Source organism: Oreochromis aureus, linkage group 4 (genome assembly GCF_013358895.1).
Source record: "Oreochromis aureus strain Israel breed Guangdong linkage group 4, ZZ_aureus, whole genome shotgun sequence".
Classification (NCBI taxonomy): domain Eukaryota; kingdom Metazoa; phylum Chordata; class Actinopteri; order Cichliformes; family Cichlidae; genus Oreochromis; species Oreochromis aureus.
This window is the reverse complement of record NC_052945.1, coordinates 17,939,266-17,959,470: the sequence shown is the minus strand read 5'-3', so window position 1 is coordinate 17,959,470 and position 20,205 is coordinate 17,939,266. Positions and strand designations below refer to the sequence as shown.

The 20,205-nt window shown below is 41.1% G+C and overlaps 2 protein-coding genes across 4 annotated transcripts; one reads left to right on the top strand and one right to left on the bottom strand.

Moving 5' to 3' along the window:
* Positions 1 to 12,599: 12,599 nt before the first annotated feature.
* On the bottom strand, positions 12,600 to 15,307 carry ndufb10 (NADH:ubiquinone oxidoreductase subunit B10). Its single transcript, XM_031730642.2, has 4 exons — positions 15,075 to 15,307; positions 14,660 to 14,798; positions 12,996 to 13,135; positions 12,600 to 12,746 (listed from the first exon to the last, which is right to left on the bottom strand). Exons 1-4 carry the CDS (start codon positions 15,220 to 15,222, stop codon positions 12,658 to 12,660), a joined length of 516 nt encoding a protein of 171 aa, XP_031586502.1. The 5' UTR covers positions 15,223 to 15,307; the 3' UTR covers positions 12,600 to 12,657.
* Positions 15,308 to 15,663: 356 nt separating this feature from the next.
* On the top strand, positions 15,664 to 20,183 carry LOC116313071 (60S ribosomal protein L3). Of its 3 annotated transcripts, none has more exons than XM_039611711.1 (10): positions 15,664 to 15,684; positions 17,099 to 17,291; positions 17,639 to 17,807; positions 17,918 to 18,053; positions 18,704 to 18,890; positions 18,987 to 19,147; positions 19,311 to 19,412; positions 19,564 to 19,659; positions 19,751 to 19,870; positions 20,071 to 20,183. In XM_039611711.1, exons 2-10 carry the CDS (start codon positions 17,135 to 17,137, stop codon positions 20,128 to 20,130), a joined length of 1,188 nt encoding a protein of 395 aa, XP_039467645.1. In that variant the 5' UTR covers positions 15,664 to 15,684; positions 17,099 to 17,134; the 3' UTR covers positions 20,131 to 20,183. The 3 variants fall into 3 exon arrangements, with proteins under 3 accessions (XP_039467645.1, XP_039467646.1, XP_031586503.1); XM_031730643.2 differs by lacking the exon at positions 15,664 to 15,684 and adding an exon at positions 16,244 to 16,343; XM_039611712.1 differs by lacking the exons at positions 15,664 to 15,684; positions 17,099 to 17,291 and adding an exon at positions 16,222 to 16,343.
* Positions 20,184 to 20,205: the final 22 nt, after the last annotated feature.

The window sequence follows — 20,205 nt, the reverse complement described above, 5'->3', positions numbered from 1 at the left end:
TACTTTATTAATCCCTAAGAAAATTATGTGGGTTACAGTTGCTCCAAGAAGAAATGGTAAAAATAACAGTAACAGACTAAACTCCAAACAATACATTATGTTGCAGATTTTACACATTTAATTAATATCACTAATATATACAGATCACTCAATTATAAATATCAAGGATTAACAGAGGGGATTATAAATATCAAGAAAATTGACAAGAATATTCCAGAGTAGAAAAGAGCGTGTGTAAAAAGGCTGTAACTATTGCAGTGTTTACAGTGTGTTACATGGAGGAGTTGTACAGGGAGATGGCCACGAGCAGGAATGATTTCCTGTGTCGGTCAGTGGTGCTTTTTGGTAATCTCAGTCTCTCACTGAACTGAACGGCGTTGTCGACATAGGATACGGAGTTAAGAGCACTTGGGTTAGTCAGGGGAATAGCAAAGATGATGATGCCTGTATATCCCGGAGCCCCGTGGCTGCCGAAATTTAAAGGGCCTGATCAGGATGTTCAATATCAGGATTGGAAGGAGCAGATGCGGGGGCTACTGGGATCACAGGATTTGCCTGAAGTGAAGAAAGTTGCTATTGTGTTGGGAGCGCTAGCAGGTGAGGCTAAACGTCAGGTCAGTGTCCTTGAAACCAGTGAAAGAGACCAAGTACAAAAAATCTTTTCTTTTTTAGACTCTTTATATGGTGATCTTGTCCCCACCCCAGTTCTTAGATCACAGTTTTTTAGTTGCACTCAGAACCCAAGTGAAACTGTATCTTCATTTATTTTGCGGTTGAGAGAATTATACTGTAGGTTGCGAAAACATGATATAATGTCCCCTCTGATGCAGCCCTGCGAGATCAATTGTTGCTAGGATTGCAGGAGGGCCCTAAGTCAGGCATTGAAGGCCTATGTGCGACGTAACCCAATCAAGATTTCGCTGCCATACGCCAGGAGGCACTGCTGTTAGATTCAAAACATGTACAGCCCCAGTCTGAAGTAACTTGCCTGTCTATCAACAAGTCGCATGTTCCTCTTAAGGTTGAACAGCGAGAAGATTGGAAACAGGTGTTAAAGCAGGAGATACTGGAGGATGTCAAGTTACAAATGAAGGGACTGGCACAAGAGCTAGTAAAGGAAATTAGAGGCCTCACTCAGCCAGTTGTAGCTACTCCACCGCCTGCGCCTCAGTTTAGGAGAGGACCACGACGACCAAATGTTAGCTGGGATGCCCAAGGTCGGCCCATTTGTCGGAGGTGTAAACAAGCAGGACATATAGCTAGGTTTTGCCAGACCTCCATGTCTTCTCAGCCTAGTTTAAACTAGATGACCCTGCTGCTGAGGTCCGAGGGGCGGGGGCTTTTGGTTCACCTAAGGAATTAAGGGCCACAGAAACATTCACTGGGCAGTGTCCAACAGTGAAGATGGTGATCGAGGGGGTGGAGCTTCAAGGCTTGTTAGATACAGGATCACAAGTGACTTTGATACAAGAGAGTTTGTTTAATGAGCATTTTTCCCAGGCTAAGCTTGAGAAAACTCAAACTGCCTTTAAGCTGAGAGCCGCCAATGGTCTGGAAATTCCCTATACCACCTATGCTGTCCTGGACATGGAAATAGAAGGTGTTAAGGTTCCTGGACGCGGAGTTGTGGTGGTAAAAGATGACCATTGCACGCACCCACTGATTGTTGGTATGAATGTTGTGACTGCCTGTTGGAATGTATTTAAGTGGCCGGAAAAGACTGCTCCTGTCCCACAGCAATTAGCGAATCAACAGGCCTGGAGGAGTGCCTTCGCAACCTGCAGACTGATAGAAGCAAGTACAGTGGAGGACGGAATGGTGGGGTATGTACGACTAGCTGGCCGATGCAAAATTAAAATTCCCCCAAGGAGTGAAATAATGGTGTGGGGCCGAGCCCAGACGGGTCCGCAAGGAACGGATTATTGTGCCCTGGTGGAGGCACTGCCTGAAACCCCTGATGTGGGGGTGGCGAGAACCCTCGTCATGGTAAAGGCCGGGAGAGTGCCAGTGAGGATTTGTAACCCACATCCCTATCCTCTTTTTATAGGTCCCTACCAGAAACTGGGAAAGCTATCCTGCGTGGATGAAGCTGATGTACATGGCTCACAGGACCTGAGCCTGTCCCTTGGGACGGATGGTGTGGTGGAGGTGGCTCTGGTCGACAGTGGCGCCCCCACGGAGGAGGAGAGATTACCTGAGGAGATGAGTAAACTGATTGAAAGACCTGATCTGTCTGAACTGCAACAGGGCGAGCTGCGTGCTTTATTGCTTAAATGGGAGAAGGTGTTCTCTAAAGATGACGAAGATTTTGGGAGGACTGACCTGGTGCATCATTGTATCCCCACAGGTGATGCAGCTCCCATTAGAGAGAGGTATCGTCCTTTGCCCCCTGCAATGTATAAAGAAATGAGGAGCCTCTTGGCAGATATGATGGAAAAGGGAGTTATCCGGGAAAGCTGTAGCCCGTGGGCTGCACCCATTGTTTTGGTGAAAAAAAAAAGATGGCACCTGGAGGTTCTGTGTGGATTACAGAAAATTGAATGCGGTGACACATAAGGATGCTTTCCCTCTGCCACGAATAGAAGAGACGTTGACAAGCCTCACCCGAGCGCAGTGGTTTTCCATGCTGGACTTAGCCAGTGGATACTGGCAGGTCCAAATGGACCCGACAGACAGGGAAAAGACTGCTTTTACTACCCTAGTCGGGTTGTTTGAGTTTGAGCGGATGCCGTTTGGTTTGTGCAATGCACCCGCTACGTTCCAACGGCTGATGCAGCACTGTTTGAGTGGACAGATTGCAGAGTATTTGTTGGTGTACTTAGATGACATTATCATTTATTCACCTGACTTTTCGTCTCATTTACAGCATCTAGATGAAGTGTTTCAGAGGCTGTGGCGCCATGGGTTGAAGCTACAGCCGAACAAGTGCAAGTTCCTGCAACAGAAGGTGAAATTTCTGGGGCATGTAGTGGATAAGTGTGGTGTAAGACCAGACCCTGATAAAATTTCTGCAGTTATGGATTGGCCGGTCCCTGATACCATCAGACAAGTAAGATCTTTTCTGGGCCTGGCTGGCTACTACAGACGTTTTGTGTCCGGTTTTGCTAAAATCGCACGTCCTTTAACTGCATTACTGACAGGGGTCCCTGTGAACAAGAAAACAGACCGTCGCAAGGTGCAGTGGTCCCCAGAATGTCAAACGGCCTTTGAGGATCCTCAAAGCAGCTTTAACGCAAGGACCTGTTTTAGCATACGCCGATTACTCTCTTCCATTTATTGTGTATACTGATGCCAGTGGTCGTGGGCTAGGAGCCGTTCTGGCCCAGGTTCAAGAGGGCCAAGAAAGGGTAATAGCGTACGCCAGCAGAAGCTTACACCACACGGAACAGAATGACGCCAACTATAGCTCTTTCAAGTTGGAGCTGTTAGCCCTAAAGTGGGCAGTCACCGAAAAGTTTAAAGACTATCTGACTGGTGCACGATTCACTGTGTATACTGATAATAACCCTGTGGCCCATTTACAGACTGCTCGCTTGGGCGCAGTAGAACAACGTTGGGTTGCCCAGCTGGCCTCTTTCGACTATGAGATCTAGTATCGTTCGGGTAAGAGCAATATTAATGCTGATGCCCTTTCCCGATTCCCCACTGTCCCAGCAGAACACCTGGAGGGGACTGGATCAGAGCGTGGAGTCACTTCAGCAGCCATTGAACTGACCTGTGAGGTAGAAAGGAGTGACTGGGCAGAAGCACAAGCTCGTGATCCGGATATTCAAGTGGTAAAACAACTTCTGGAAACCCAGGTCGCGCCCACAAAGTTAGAACGTCAGACATTGTCACATGGTGTGCGATGACTCCTGCAGCAACAAAAAAGACTTTTTATTAAAGACGAAATACTGTGCCGTAAAGTGTTGGACGAATATACCCAGGAGATTCGTTATCAAGTTGTGTGTCCTAGTTCCAGGTGCCATGAGGTGTGGCGGAAGATCCATGAGGCTGCTGCCCATGCGGGGGTAGATCGAACCCTCTCTCGGATACGGCATACATACTCTCGCTTACTTCTGCTTTTCTGCATACACACAGTTTACGTTCATTGACAGGTTGTATGTCTATGTATAGTATGGTTGGACACACACACACACACACAGAATACAGACACTGATGTTGTTCAGATATGCCTGCTTAAGAATGTCACATGTATTTGTAATTGCATATTCATGTATGTGACAATAAAAAGGGCTGTAGCGAAGGAATCAGTCGAAGTTGGCTAAGGACAGGTGAAGGCCTGGGCTGACTTCCCTCGCAAGCCACAAAGACAAAGAGCTCTGTCTTGTCTTGTTTTGTTGTGCAGTTTAATAACGAAATGATAATAATATGAAGAGGCACCTTAGTCGGTTATGACGTAAGGTGGATAATTGTTAAAAGTAGTCTGCATCAAGCTTATGGTAGCTCAAATTAGGTAAAATGACATATGAGATGAAGCAAATAAGTAAAATATCTAAACTAATTAAGTGCATAGAGGCACTTGACCTGCTTGAAAACCTGCTGTTCTAGATGAGACATTGTTGAAATATAGAGTAAACCTATACAAACAACTAATATGCTAAACCCTGTGTACAACAGCTAAAGTAACTGGATGGAAAATGTCGAAGTTGAATTAAATCTATCATCACTTCTAAGCAGTTACACAGAGACATGGACGTTTTTAATTTTCAGAGCAGGAACTGCATGAGAACACATCAGAGGAAGGGAAACAGAGCTACTATAGCCTATTTAGCTCAAGCATGCAGCTGTCTGTGAGCATTTTTTAACACTAAACTACAGTACAGTTTTTTTCTCTCTCTCACTGATTTGTCTGTAGCAGCAGCTTTATTTGCATCCTGACTCATGCATGTAAAACATTCATAACTTTGTGGTATTATAGTTTACTGTCCATATGCAAAATCATCCAGTCAGTTTCTGGTGCACTGATCAATGTGACTGTGAATCAGCTGTTACCATTGCCAACACTTTCAGGTGAACAGTTAAGGTAGTTAAGGTAAACCTGGGTTCACTCACCAAGCTGATATGTGATGTTGACCAGCTGATTTTTTTCCTTTTGCATGACAAAATAAATCATGAGTTACTTACAATTATCTTTGATAACCTATATTTATTTTTAGCACTCAGTCTGAAGGTGAAATGCTTTATGTTTGTAGCATAATAATAAAAGTGATCTACAAAACAGTGTATGCAAGTTAACACTGTCTGAATACCTCAAAAGAATAGGGCAATAAACCAGATTAATGATTTCCAGTAATGGTCAAGATAGAAAATTAAATCAATTTACTGCTGATTCTATACAGAAACCGCTTCATAAAAGTATTTTCTATATATATTGAGCTATGACTATGTCATCTATTACACCTGTGTTGTCTCTTGAGGTAGCGTTCAACAACAGCAATATGTTTTGTTTGTTTGTTTGTTTTCTTGGGTTGAAAAGTAGATAAATAAATAAATAAATTTGTGATCATACCTGTGGATCACAGTAGCACATAGTAATTAGGCGTATGATTTACTAATGCAGATGAAGCACAAGTTTATTCTAAAGTGCAAAGAGAACAAAGAAGAACAGCACCTTGAGTTGTGTCTTCCTTCCTGGGTTATTTTGGTGGCCGTTGTCCTCTGTGTCATGTGCTGAGTTTTTATGCATTTTGTCTAACTCTTTCTTTGATAAGTTGTCTGAGTGAGAATAATTGTTACTTGTGAGCTGGTTCTCATCATGCAAACTTAATGATGATAATTTCAGAGCCAGCTGAGAGCTTTGTGGTCTGCTTTGTTTTAGGTGTTAAGGCAGAAAAATTAAAATTAAATTAAAAATTAGTTTCTTGTCTTTAAGTGTAGAAAAAAAAGAAGTCTGACACTCTGGCTAAATGAAACTATGCTATTTCTCTATATAAATATATATGAATAGAACAGAATAATCCTTTACTTGTCCCACAAGGGGAAATTTGGTTGTAACAGCAGCAGAGGAAAAGCACATATACAAACAGCACTGAAACATTTTTGAAGAAAACACTTACATCATGGACAATAGTTACGTAAACAGAGTACTGTACAGTTATTAAGATTAAAGTACAGGTCTTTATATATATATATTAATTGAGAAAAATAGTATGCAAGTTATAACAGTTGTAGTTGTTTGGTTGAATAGTGCAAATTATAGCACTGATGTAAACATCTATGTTTGTACGGAGCAGTTTTGATTTTAATTCTGACAGCTGCAGGGAGGAAGGACCTGTGGAAACACTCCTTCGGGCATTTAGGATGCAGCAGTCTATCAGTGAAGGAGCTCTGCAGTTTAGCAACATTGCATGCATGGGCTGGGAGACTCCATACAAAAAATACATGAATATAACTCTTTATATTCGTGCAGTATTTATTTACTCAGAAACCACATTCTTTTTATCTGCCGGTGTGAAGTGTTTAGTCTTAGTTTACTTAGTGTTTTATTTAACTCTGAAGTGGCTTTCTCACTTCAAAGCCCAATTGCAGCAAACCACCTATTTGTTCCTTCAATGACAGATAGTGTTTTCAACATCTGGCACAGAAAGGGTCTAAAATCTTTTGCAGACTTACATGTAGAAGGACAATTTGCAAGTTTTTCTCAATTATCTACCAAATTTGGCAGTGCTGCAGCTCAGTTTTTTCATTTTTTGCAGGTCAGACACTACGTGCAGACTATATCAGCACAATTCCCCCTAAAACCTCTAGATAATCCAGTAGATGATTTTTTTAATCATCAATCCAACCTCCAGGGGCATAATATCAGCCAATTTAATTTCCAACTTACAATGTCCTTCAGTAGCTGCCATCAAATCTAAATGGGAACAGGACCTTAACTTTCATATCATGGATGAACTGTGGGACTCTATCCTTGGCCAAGTTCACAATATATCAGTATGTACTTGACAGGGGATTTCTTTAAATCACCCTGCCGTTCTTTGTTCAGCTGAGACACCTGAGTTAGAAAACACAAACAACTGCAGTTCTTTCGCTCGCGAGGGCAGCCATTAACGCAGGATCTGCGGCTATTGACTGTCTGCGTCCTTTATTTATACAAAATATTTCTGTGTGTGTGTGCGTGTGTGTATGTGTGTGCGTGTGTGTCTGTGTGTGCGTACAAAGGTAATAACGTCATTCAGAGCAGCGGGGTTTTCCCCTTCTCTACATTTGCATGTTCTTGTAAGACAGGAAGCGGTTAATAGCTGCATAGGTTCATCACACAAGTTACTAGGTGAAAAGTCACATAGACATGTGCTTAATGATAAAATAAAAGATACATTTCATATAGCTGATCACATTGTACAATATCCTCTCCTGACATTCCCTCCTGTTGATCACGAAATGAAATGTACAATTCATCAGTGAGTAACTACTTGTCTTTCACATTCTCAGTTACTGCATCATTAGTTACACTTCATCTTCATCTATCAAATAGGAAAAGAAGTCTTCATGATCTTCATTGATTTCAGTACATCTGCGTATGCTGTGAATGATAACCTTATCATCTGTGAAATTATAACTCAAATAAAGAAGAATAAAAAATATAATCAGGAAAAATCCAACGACAATCAACAGTCTCTTTAAAATCTGAAGTCATGTCTGAAGAATGTACATTATCTGGTATGTAAGTGCAGCATTTGGTATTGAATAAGACACACAATCCTCCTTTCTCAGCCAGGATCATGTGCAGTGCTACACGATGTTGCATTACAGCAATTCTGAGAGCGTCTGTTTCTTGGCTTTGTCCCTCGTTGACCTTGCAGGATGCTTTGAGAAACAAGCCGAATCTATAGTCCAGTATCTCACTTCTGAGAGCACGTTTTCCAACTCCTGCCCACAGGAAAGGTGGGTTGAGTACCTTTTGTCCAGTTGTCCAGAGTTTGAATTCTTCCGGTATGTCGGTTTCCCAAATTGAGTCATGTGGTCTGAGTGTTGAAGTTGAGCGTTTCTTCCTGGTTGACAATGATGATGTTGTGCACTTTACAAAAGTCATTCTGAAGATGTGGTCGGAGATCAAAATTAGTGCACTTATTCCAGGGTGTTTCCCGTACATGGTTGTGTTAATATGCTCGGCATGTGCGAGCAGACATAACAGTCTTTCTCTGTGGTATTGTTAAACACATATCTGTATCAGGCATTTTTCATCCAAGGATGGATGTGATCTTGTGTCATGTCCATTAGGTGTAAGTTGTCGTACGTCCATCTTCTCTGTCTGCCTCGTGGCTCGGCTGCTGTTGGCATCAGCTGGGATCCTGTAAGGGTGAGCTTTTGTAGTCAAGGTAACCAGGAGGATTCCCCTTCACATTGTTGCACATAGGTCCATCACACCTACACCTGGCTGCCCTAAAGTTGATCAGATAGAGGCTTACTCCACGGGGGCCCAAAACGCACTTGCCACCCTCACCCACGGAACAACCAAGCGTAGGTGCTTCCTCCTTGGTCTCGGTATCCGCCATCTTGCCTGATGTGCAGCACATTTACACAATGCTAACTGTTTTGGCAATGTAATCACTTCTAATAGTGTTTTCAGAAGATTTCCATGTTGTACTGGCTTTCCAGTAGATGCAACACTACATTTTGACTTAAGGCATTATAGGTCATTTCTATTTTTTCAAAGAACTCACACATCTTACATATTTCAAACTTTTAAGTTAGGAAAAAACTTTGCATTGCTTACAGCTCGTAGCTCACAGCTCTAAAACTAGGCATTAATAAATCATATGCCTAATCATTATATGTCACTGTGATCCACAAGTATGATCACAAATTTGTTTTTCAAACCAACAAAACAAACAAACAAAAACAAATTGCCTATGGCATCAAGGCTTTACACACATAAGTCAGGACACAAAAAGAAAAAGAAAAAGCTGCTGCCAGAAACAAAGCGGAAGTGTGAAAGAAAAAAACTGAGCTCACAGACAGCTGCATGTGTGAGCTTTAATATGCAGCTTCTGCTCTAAAAAACAAATAAAAAAAAAAAATGTGTAACTTGCTCATCAGCTTGGTAATGTCCACATATTTAATTCAGCTTCTCAAACCTGTAGCTTTAGCTGTTGTATACAGGGTTTGGCTTATTAGTCGTTAGTATAGGATTGCTCTTCATTTCAACAATGTCTCATCTAGGATGACAGGTTTACAACCAGGTCAAGTGTCTCTATGCACTTGATTAGATTAGGTATTTTCCTTATTTTCTTCATCTCATATATCATTGTACTGAGTTTGAGCAAACCTTAAGCTTGAATCAGACTACTTTTAACAATTATCCACCTCACATCATAACTGACTGAGGTGCCTCTTCTTATTAATAGTATGTCATTATTAATATTATTATTGTTTTGTTTTGTTTTTATAACAGCAGTAGTATATCACAATATTTATTAGTATATTACAATATACTACTATACTACTAATATACAATAGTTTATTATTTTATATTTTATTATGTATCCATCTTGTGCCTGTGTGACCTGTAGTTTCACACCTTCCCAAGCTGGAGACATTTGCTTTTTCACACTCTTTCCCTGGCTGAACAATGACACAGCCTTAATATACCTTATGCATTTCTCTATTTTATTTAATATGTTTTGTGTGAATTATCTGCTTTCATTCATTCTATTCATTCTGGGCATGGTTATCTACCCAATTTTGTTTCATTTGTTAGTACCAATTTACAGGTTGTTATCCTTCCTATTATTAGTTTGAATATAGTAGAGATAAGCTCTAATTTAATTTAACGTTTTGTTTATTCCACTATGCATTCCTCTTGTATTTATGTGTATTCAGTTGGGTCTGTATCCAGCCCTTTTTAAACTTTGATCTCTAATCTTTTACTTGATGAGGGATTATTATGTTCTTCCTAGTCTGAACTGCTTCTTTGTTTCTTACAGTCACGTACAAAATGTCCCTCTTTTCCACACCTCCAGCATGCAGTGCTAAAGCCACTTTTTGGTGTGTGTATAGGTCTACCTCTACCTCTTGCTGTTCCACTAAGCATTCCTCTGTCTTTCTTTTGGATTAGTCCTACTCTGGTTTGTTGTTTTTCTAAACATTTCTCATCAGGTGTTAATTTTGCTTGTTTATTCTCCATTCTCAAAGATTTTGCTGGGCCGTCACTGGCGCGCTAGACTTCAGGGTGGTGGCTGACACGCCCTTCTACTCTGGGCTATTCCCGGAGCGGTGTCAGTTTTATGAGACAAACCTCAACCTTTCCCCTTTTGTCGCCAGTACGTGAGCCTCAGCAAAGAAAACAATAAAAAAACAGAAAACAATGGAAGTAGTTCAGCAACGTATTGTGCTGTAAAATCAACTTACTCCCAAAACACATATACATACACACAGATAGACATTTGCGCGCTAATTTGTCACGAAGTAATTCACGGTCACTTCTAAAACCACTCTAAACACAGTTCCTTGTGGCGAACTTAAACCTTATTTGTCACGAAGTATTTGACGGCTACTTCTAAAACCAACCTAAACTTAGTTCCTTCCGGCGAACTCAACCTATTTCACATGTTTTTTCGAAGTAATTCCGGCTACTTCTAACCTATTTTACGCGTATTCCAAAGTAATTCCGGCTACTTCTAACCTATTTTGCGCATTCTTCTAAACCCTTCCGGCGGTTTAAAACCAAAAAAGTGTTTTCTCACCCTCAGTCGTCTTTTGCTGGTTGTTCAGGTCATCTGGATCCCAGCGCCGTGGACCAGGACTGGCCTGGATGCGAATTTACGTCCAGGACTCTCACCTCTACCTGGAGAGGGCTGTCGACAGACTTCGGTGCTGGTTTACCCACGACGTCAGGATGCAGAAGTCAGACCTTATTGGAGTCATAGAAACGTGTCTGTTGTTTCCATCGCTAGGCTCGAAGGACCAATTTAAATGACAGGGGATTTATTTAAATCACCCTGCCGTTCTTTGTTCAGCTGAGACACCTGAGTTAGAAAACACAAACAACTGCAGTTCTTTCGCTCGCGAGGGCAGCCATTAACGCAGGATCTGCGGCTATTGACTGTCTGCGTCCTTTATTTATACAAGATATTTCTGTGTGTGTGTGTGTGCGTGTGTGTCTGTGTGTGCGTACAAAGGTAACAACGTCATTCAGAGCAGCGGGTTTTTCCCCTTCTCTACATTTGCATGTTCTTGTAAGACAGGAAGCGGTTAATAGCTGCATAGGTTCATCACACAAGTTACTAGGTGAAAAGTCACATAGACATGTGCTTAATGATAAAATAAAAGATACATTTCATATAGCTGATCACATTGTACAATATCCTCTCCTGACAGTACTTCATATGTACTGGTCCTGTCCTTTATTAAATCTTGTTCTTTTATTCTTTTACTGGACAGAGAGAACACGACTCAGTTGGTCAAAGTATTTATAATTATTTATTTATTCATCTTCCAGAAGAGAGAGACGTGCACAGCTCAAAGCCATTTGCAGAGCTCTAGCCTTAGAAGCCAAAAATGTGTATCATATAGGTGTTACACATAGTTTCAAACAAAACAACTTCTTCTGGCCTGACATGATGTGTGTGTGTGTGGCTTAGTTCCGCTTTTTTCTGTCTGCATATTCCTGTTCTTATTAATATGCCTCTGCAGCTCTGCACTAGACTTCCTGTTTTTCAGTCTGGCTGAGCACTTGGTTTGTGAGTCGAAGCTGGCCTTGCTTTATACAGGCCTTTAAAACAATATAATCAGAAAATAAACAATAAGAATATATATATATATATATATTTATTCCCTAACACCTTCATTGGCCAACTTTTGGAACTCTGTTTTTCATACAATGCCTGAAGTCCTGCAGCATCACATTGAACCAGAGGTACTCTGTGCTATGTTTGATGCTTACCAGAATCTGAAGTTGCCCAACTTCAGACACAGAGCATTAAACGTTTCATTACTGCTGGCCAGACCAGCTATTTTACTTAACTGGAAAGACTCTTCTCCCCCATCGCATGCGCAATGAATAAAAGATATGTTCTGTATGGATTTAGAAAAAATTAGATATACATTTGTGGGTCAAAATTTTTTTTTAATAAACCGTGGTCACCTTTTCTGGATTTCTTTGAAAGGCCCATGGCTATTATTTCTGAGTAGCCCACAAACAGATAAGTTGCGTAATAGAGTAACCTCGAGAAACATCCTTCAGCTACTTTTTTACTTTTACTTCAGTAAAGAAGTCGAGTCAGTACTTCAACTTTTAGTGGAGTATTTTTTAACAGTAGTTTTTGAACTTTTACTTAACTACAGAATGTCTGTACTTTTGCCAACTCTGATACTCAAATGGGAACGTCTGACTAGTTGATGGTACAAATTTCTGGCTTCAGACTAGTTTTTGCACCTTTACTGACAGTATAGTTGCTCGGTTAACATCTCTCACTTACTTTTGCTCTCTGGCTTTCAACCTGCATTAAAGAGAACATCTTAAAGGCAAAGTATGGTTTAATGCCACCCAAGCAGATCAATACTAAAACTCCATCCCTTTTAGTTACATTAATTAAATTTCCTGCAGCAGGACATTCACTTTAGTTAATTCGTGTAACAAAATGCAAAGTAGAAAGTTGTGATTTTACATAAACTTTATTTTACAGTTATTACATAGGAGAGAGAGAGAGATTCTTAAGCATTCTGGGCCTGAGCTGCCATCATTCGCTCTTTTTGCTTCATTAGACATTTCCTTGCACTGGCATAAGCTCCCAGGTCTCCATCTACAAAGAGGAAAGATGACAATTTAATACATGAAGCGGCTGTGCAGCAAAACAGAAAAAGCTCTCCAAAAATCAGGAAATCACAATATGCAAAAACCCAAATCTCCTTTACATAGGAAAAGAAAAGCAAACTCACAAACTCAAAAGCTGGAGACAATGACACTTAAGGATAAATGTTGTGTGCCATTACTGAACACTTATTGCTTATAAACTGCACACATCAAAGCTCTGGAACAGCTCAGTACTTACAGCGTGACTGGAAGTTCTTTGTCACCTCATTGAACTGCTGAATTTCCTTAGAACAGTTCTGCTGGTAGCTGTGTCCTTCTCTCTGCTGGCAGGCCCTCAAACGCTCCTGGATCACCTTCACGATCTCCTGATCCACTTTGCTGAGGGACAAGACAGCGACACAAGGGGATTTTCATTTTCTGTCAAAGTCTGTCAGACAGACTTTTTAAACAGAACTGCCATCTTCTGATCTCTCCGAAATTGTTACGTGCATTTCAGTCTGGCTGACTGGAATGCTCTAATGCAGTTTGAGACCGTTTCTGAAGCCAGCAAGCACCATACTGGCAGTTTGCTTTGTGTCATTGTGCTACAAGGTGAACTGCTACCCCTTATTCATGTTACTGGACTCTGGTGAACACAGTTTCTTTAAGGTCCTCCTATATTTGGCTACACTCATGCAATCCCTGCAAAAAAAAAAAAAAAAAAAAACCCCCAAAGAGAAAACAACCTAAAAACACATCTCCAAAGCATGCTTGGGGACGTGTGCTTGATCCTGTCACCACCATGCTTTTTGCAGAAGGTGTGTTGGCTAGGTGATGAGCTGTAGGTATTGCTCTGCCAGAATGCTGGGACTTCTGGCCAGTTACATCTTTTGCTTCATGCTCTCTGAGTAATTTAGAAGCATCAACACAAACTCAAAGAAGTCTGTCAGTATCCTGTCACATAAAGAAAAAAGCCCAGAGCCTCGTGAAAGATCCACCCAACCCCAGACACTGTTTTAACTTTTCAGAACAGTAGAAACAGTGAGAAAAAAAAAATTTAACCAAAAGATATTTTGTAAAGTGAAAAAAAAAAAAAAAAAATGGTGCAATAAATGGCTGCAGAACATGACATGTCCTGTTTTGGCATGATGTATGTTTTACTTAGAAATTTTAGAAATTCTATGTTTACTTTTACAGGCTTGTACATATATTATAGGCTTTATACAGTTTTTTTTAAATAGACATATTGTAAGCCTCTTGTCCCCCAGAGCTTTGTATTGAGAGGACATTGCATGCAATTTCATTATATATTCATTCATCTAGCTTATGAACCAAAGTCTAACCTTATTTTTTATTTATTTAATGCAGTATACATTTCCTTTATAAAATGAATTAGAGTAAACATTTACTCAGTCACTTTCCACCCCACTGATTAAAAAAACAAACAAAAACAGTGAATGAACGTTTTTTGATGGCAGATGGGCATGCTAATAAAAACCTGTACTTCCTGACCTGCACCATGTTATTTATTCAAAACGCTCACAAACCTTTTGACAAAGGTGAAGCCCAAAAGATGAAGTTGTGATGTGAGTATTTTGCGTTTTTGTAGACGATTTTACCACTTATATGTTGAGATTATCCAGGCATAATGTAATATGTGTGTGTGATTCATTAACAGTGTGTGTGTTACACTTATGCCTCCAGTCAAGTTGAAATATATTTAGGACTTTTAATGCACAATAAATGATGTCTGTATATATTTGTAAAACGCATTTCAGTTGCTTAAATTTAATTAGTTTACAAAACAACTCTAAAACTATGTTTTCCTTTGTCATTAACATTACAAAGTGCAGACTGGTGGACAAAAAATGCATTCATGTGAAAAGTTTTCATCCCTCTGAATCTCACTCGTATGTTACTTACTAGTCTCTCCTCCACTGCATCTCTGCCTCGTAGTAGCAGGGGTAATCTCCCTCTTTGCACTCCGTCAGGTCAGGAACACGACGGAACTTCTGGTGGTAGTACACGATCTTGTTTTTAGCCCGAATACTGTCAACAGCATCTGGGCGAAGGAAGGAAAGGGTTCAAAGCTCATATAAACTGAGTCCATGGAGAGTAGGTTGTACCATTGCTAGCATAAACATCTCACTAACCGCGGACTTCTACCGCAAAACCTGACATCTACTAGCACAAAACAAAGCTTGTAACTTATCTAGATTTAAATAATTCAGTGGAAGAAAAAGCACCACTTTAAATGAACCAGCATGCGTATACAGCGTCCTCAGTTCTTATGCTATGTTGTTGAGCTACCCTGTTAGCCTAGTTAGCTTCCAGTTACCTCTAAATGTGGTGACAGGCAGGTCCACGGAGTAATAGAAAAGCTTAGACAAAATCAGAGCTGGGTTTGGCAGTGCTGTTTGTTTGTCCACAACCGGAGTCTGCCGAGGAGGCTCTGGGTATGCCCCTTTATCGTAGTCTGCAGGCATTTTTGTGCCCTGTTTTGAGCAAAACTGAAAAAACCCTACAATTCGACCTCGACAGGTCTCCTTTAGACGGAGCGCATGCGCAGGAAAAGCAACATCATGGCGAATTAGAGGTCAGCAAATAAAAGTGTTTGAACGTCTTTATGCCAGTCTTTATTATTGAATTAGAATTATTACAAATAAAAAAAACTTAAAGGAAAACTTGGAACGAGCTCACTTCAGTTTTCTTAAAATATGAAGGTCGAAGGGTAAAGGTCGCAGGTTGGACTGTTGTACTAGTTAGCTACAGTAGGGGGCGGCAGAGAGCCGACTATGATAACTTAAGGTGGGGTGCAAAAGTCTTGAACCACCCTTCTTTTCTTAATATTTTGCTAGGAAAACTGGAAATTGTGCTTGAAAGTACTTGTACTCGTCAGTACTTGGCATGACAACTTTTATTCTTTAACATAGTCTGAACTTTCTTAGGTAAGCTTTCTATCCAGTCTATTCTGATGAACCAAGATTTGAACCTGACTTGAACAAGAATTTCAGATTTGGATTCTATGCTATTCCAGACCTGTTGCCACAGATTTTTAGTGCAGTTCTCGTGTATTTTGGCATACCTCAACCTTTTTTTTACCTTAACTAAAAATAGCCTCTTGACAGTCACCCCTTCCACTGAGACCATTTCAGCAAACAGTAGATGGGTCAGCTGAAGGGCCAGATGCATCTTTCAGGTCCTGTGTCAGCTCTTTACTGGATCCCCTTGCCCCCTCTGTTTCTTAAGGACATGACTTTCTGAAATCATCGGTGTGGTGTGGTCCTGGCCTGAAAAAACTAAATCAGGTCATCATTGGTCACATGATCACATGACAGCGAAGACTTTCTTCCTCCTCCTCTCCTTTCTTGGTTGTACGGTTCCTGTCCACTAGGCCTCCCCACCACCTCAGACCTCTGACATTACCATCTTCCCTCCTCCTATCTGGTCAGGACTTGGCAGAGATCGTCTTGTTTGAAAGCGAATACGTCCCCTCATCTGGGCCAAACACCAAATTAGAGCCCTGTGTATCATCTTATGTATGACCCTAGCATCTGCACTGGTTTCTGTCTCTTTCTATCTGTCACTGGGACAATCCGCAGACATGGTCAGTGCTCCTTGTGTTTTGGTCATTTTCTTTTTTAAATGATAGTTAAAGCTGCACTTTTGGCATGTCTTTGCCTCCTACATGTGTGTGTGTGTGTTTTTTGATGATTTATCACTTTCTTTGACCTTTTGAATTTATAAGAGTGTATGAAGCACACTGAAATCTAGTAATGGCTACGCTTAGGAGAGCACGTGGAACACTGCGCTGGTGACCTTTTTTTTCTATAACAAGACACCATCGTTTCAAGTTTTCTTAATTATTTTATTTGGATTTCTGAATTACATGAGATATGAAACAGAAACAGAGTGAAGCAGAAGCACATGGCCTGAATACAAAGGCAACAGATTGGAAGATCATGGAAGATGACTCTTTTTGTGTTCCGCTAACTTAACACTGTTAAAGATTTGGAGGAATTTAAAGAAAATGAGGAAATGATTGCAAACAGTTGCTCAAAAACATGACTGATGTCACCATTTAATAAGTAACTATAAGGAATAATTTGTTTTGGTATGTAAATGTGTCCTACATTTTTAGTATAGAGTGATGTGGGTGTCTCCCACCACTGATGTGTATATTCAAATGTACACATCTGGACACGTGTGGACATCAGCTTATGTTGTACACTGGCAGTGTGTTTATGACCTGCCAAAAATCCAAAGGATATGGTAACTAAAAATGAAAGTAACACTAAACACCCATGGGTTATCTAAATGTCATCAAATTGGGCTTGCACCAACTCCATTGTGGCTTTTCAGTCTCATCGCAAATTCCATGCTCCTCGCCACGGGCACATGGGGTTCCTGCCTTGCAAGCGAAGCAAGAAGCACAGGGGGAGGGTGCGTTCATGGCCCAAAGATAACCCCAGCCATCCCGTCCACCTCACTGCCTTCCTGGGATATAAGGCAGGCATGACCCACACGCTGAGAGAGGTGCACCGCACTGGCCTCAGTATGTAAACATTGATGAATACAAGACTTTAGAAAAATCTGCTGTCTATTTAGTATATAGCATGCATTATTTTAGAGATGTAAATAGAAATAGAAAGTTAAATAAAATCAAATGACACAGAAAGAATAAACTGAGCGTTGCTCAGGCTGCTTTCAAGCTGTTAGTGTTAAAAACTGAAAGCCTGCTTTGATTTTGTGCTGAGGTTAAACTTAAAATGCATTCCTTCACGTCTCTTTTGTTTTGCATATTTTTACCTTTTTGTCACCCTCTGTTTACCTGCTGCATGCTTCACTGACTTGAATCTGGCAGTTTTCCTAGCAGGATCTGCCTCCTTCTGTCTCCCACAGAGCAATCAAAGCGAGAAGAAGTTGAGGCGGTGACCATCATCGAGACTCCGCCTGTCATTGTGGTGGGTGTTGTGGGATACATCAAAACGATCCGTGGTTTGCGCGCCCTGAAAACCATCTTTGCTGAGCACCTGAGTGACGAGTGCAAGCGCAGATTTTATAAAAACTGGTATGTGTGATCATTTAAAGCTCTCCTGTGCATAGAAGTAATTGACCCGCACATACGCTCTTGTCACACTGTTGTTCCTTCAATATGTGCTGAGCTTTTCTGTGTTTCAGGTATAAGAGCAAGAAGAAAGCCTTCACTAAGTATGCTAAGAAGTGGCAGGACGAGACAGGCAAGAAGCAGCTTGACAAAGACTTCAATGCCATGAAGAAGTACTGTTCAGTTATCAGGGTTATTGTTCACTCACAGGTAGGTTCTAAAATCACCGTCCTGCATCACATTAGCTCAGTTTTTAGTTTTCCATCTGATTTCATCGGCTAGTATAATCACTGACAGTTATTTACTTGATCTACTTCTGTTAAATCTCTCTCTTGGAGGGGGCAGAGGTGTCAGAGTTATCCAACTGCCCACATGCAACAGAGACAAAAGCCTCCAAATCCCAAAGCTCTTGGCTGCCGGTAGCTGGATGGCTCTGACTACAGCGATCACCCTGTGGGGAGCACTGGAGGGCAGTTTCAAATAGCAGTTTATAAATAATTTTCACGGGGGATGAAGACCACTCACAGAGTCTTTGCCTTTATGTTGGCAGCATGAAGCCAAAGATCAGCCAAGATTTCAGTTCTTAAAATCCTGCTAAGATCAAGCCTCCTCAGCTCATGAAGAAAAACATTAACATGCACATTTAAATATCAGAGTTGTTCCGAGTGACTGGTGTTACATCTGAGAGTTCAAACATGGCCACATGCTGAATAATAAATCTAATTATAGTAACTTGAAAGCAAGATGCTTTTCAGTATGCTTCGCAAGCTCTGCACTTAACAACACAGTTGTTTTAGATTTGGGAGCTGCTTCTGTTTGCAGCTTGCAGGCTTCCCTAATTAGTTTTCATCTGCCTCCAGATGCGACTGTTGCCCTTAAGACAGAAAAAAGCTCACGTCATGGAGGTGCAGCTAAATGGGGGTACCATCTCGGACAAGGTGGACTGGGCGAAGGAGCACCTGGAGCAGGCTGTGCCCGTGTCTGCCGTCTTCTACCAGGATGAGATGATTGATGTCATCGGTGTCACGAAAGGTCACGGCTTCAAAGGTAGGAAATGTGCTGTGGTAGCCCCAGCCGTTGAAAAGTTTAATCAGAAATAAACCCTAAGGTCCAACCATGACTTTTACATCTTTGGGCTGATAGGCGTAACAAGCCGCTGGCACACAAAGAAACTCCCACGGAAGACTCACAAGGGTCTGAGGAAGGTGGCTTGTATTGGAGCCTGGCATCCTGCGCGTGTGGGCTTCACTGAAGCTCGTGCTGGTCAGAAAGGCTATCATCACCGCACTGAGATCAACAAAAAGGTTTATAGCTTTAAGAACTTATTTGTGCACACCTAGTCACATTTCTAAAAATGTTTGTCAGCTGCCTAAACATCTCTTTAAATAAGGAGTATTATGAATTATTATGGTTAGTATGAGGGGTTTTCCATAATTGAAATCTTGATGTCCTCTTTTGTTTTCTCAGATCTACCGTATTGGTAGGGGTCTTCACATCCAGGATGGAAAAGTGATCCGGAACAATGCGTCTACAAACTATGACATCAGCCAGAAAACCATTACCCCCATGGTACTCCCACCTTTGTGTTACAATGTCATACTGTGCATGAAAGTTTTCTTGTATCCAAAGTCGATATTTATAATGTATCAGCAGTAATGTAAAACAAAGTGTTTGCATCAGGTGAGATATTTTAACCTTTATTACTACATTTATGTCATAGGGAGGCTTTCCTCGCTATGGTGAAGTGAATAATGACTTTGTCATGGTGAAAGGCTGCGTTATTGGGGCTAAAAAACGTGTCCTCACCCTTCGAAAGGTAGGGTGAGGAATTTAAAAAGTCTTCAGCTCTTACAGGTATCACTCATGTAAGCGTACTATTTAACATTTTTGGCTGCTCTTCCTCACAGTCTTTACTCACGCAAACATCGCGCAAGTACAAGGAAGGCATCGAGCTCAAGTTCATTGACACCACTTCCAAATTTGGCCATGGGCGCTTCCAGACTGCCCAGGAGAAGAGAGCATTTATGGTGAGTGTGAAAAAACAACCGAAAAGAAAAAACAAACAAAGAAAAAAACCCAACTGAATACCAGGAAGCAAAGATTTTGGACGAGTGAGGCAAAATAACTGCACAATACGATTCAAATTTTCAAACTATCCACTGATGACATAATAAAATCTGTAATTATTCTGCTGTATTTTAACTCCTGACCTCTTGTTTACCTGCAGGGGCCTCTGAAGAAAGACACCCAAAAAACAATGCCAGGTCCTCTGCCAGAGGAGGCCTGAAAGTGTGGATTATGAACTCCACAAAATAATAAAATATGTAAATTATACTTGAATTTTGTGTTTTAACTGCATTTC

Coding starts and splice junctions, on each gene's coding strand:
- ndufb10 (XM_031730642.2), bottom strand. CDS start 15,222: ATGCCTGCAGACTACGATAAAGGGGCATACCCAGAGCCTCCTCGGCAG. Junction 14,799..15,074: donor GCCTGTCACCACATTTAGAG/GTAACTGGAAGC, acceptor TCCTTCGCCCAG/ATGCTGTTGACAGTATTCGG. Junction 13,136..14,659: donor ATGCAGTGGAGGAGAGACTA/GTAAGTAACATA, acceptor CTTGTCCCTCAG/CAAAGTGGATCAGGAGATCG.
- LOC116313071 (XM_031730643.2), top strand. CDS start 16,278: ATGACCCTAGCATCTGCACTGGTTTCTGTCTCTTTCTATCTGTCACTG. Junction 17,292..17,638: donor GGTGCACCGCACTGGCCTCA/GTATGTAAACAT, acceptor TGTCTCCCACAG/AGCAATCAAAGCGAGAAGAA. Junction 18,891..18,986: donor GAAAGGTCACGGCTTCAAAG/GTAGGAAATGTG, acceptor TTGGGCTGATAG/GCGTAACAAGCCGCTGGCAC.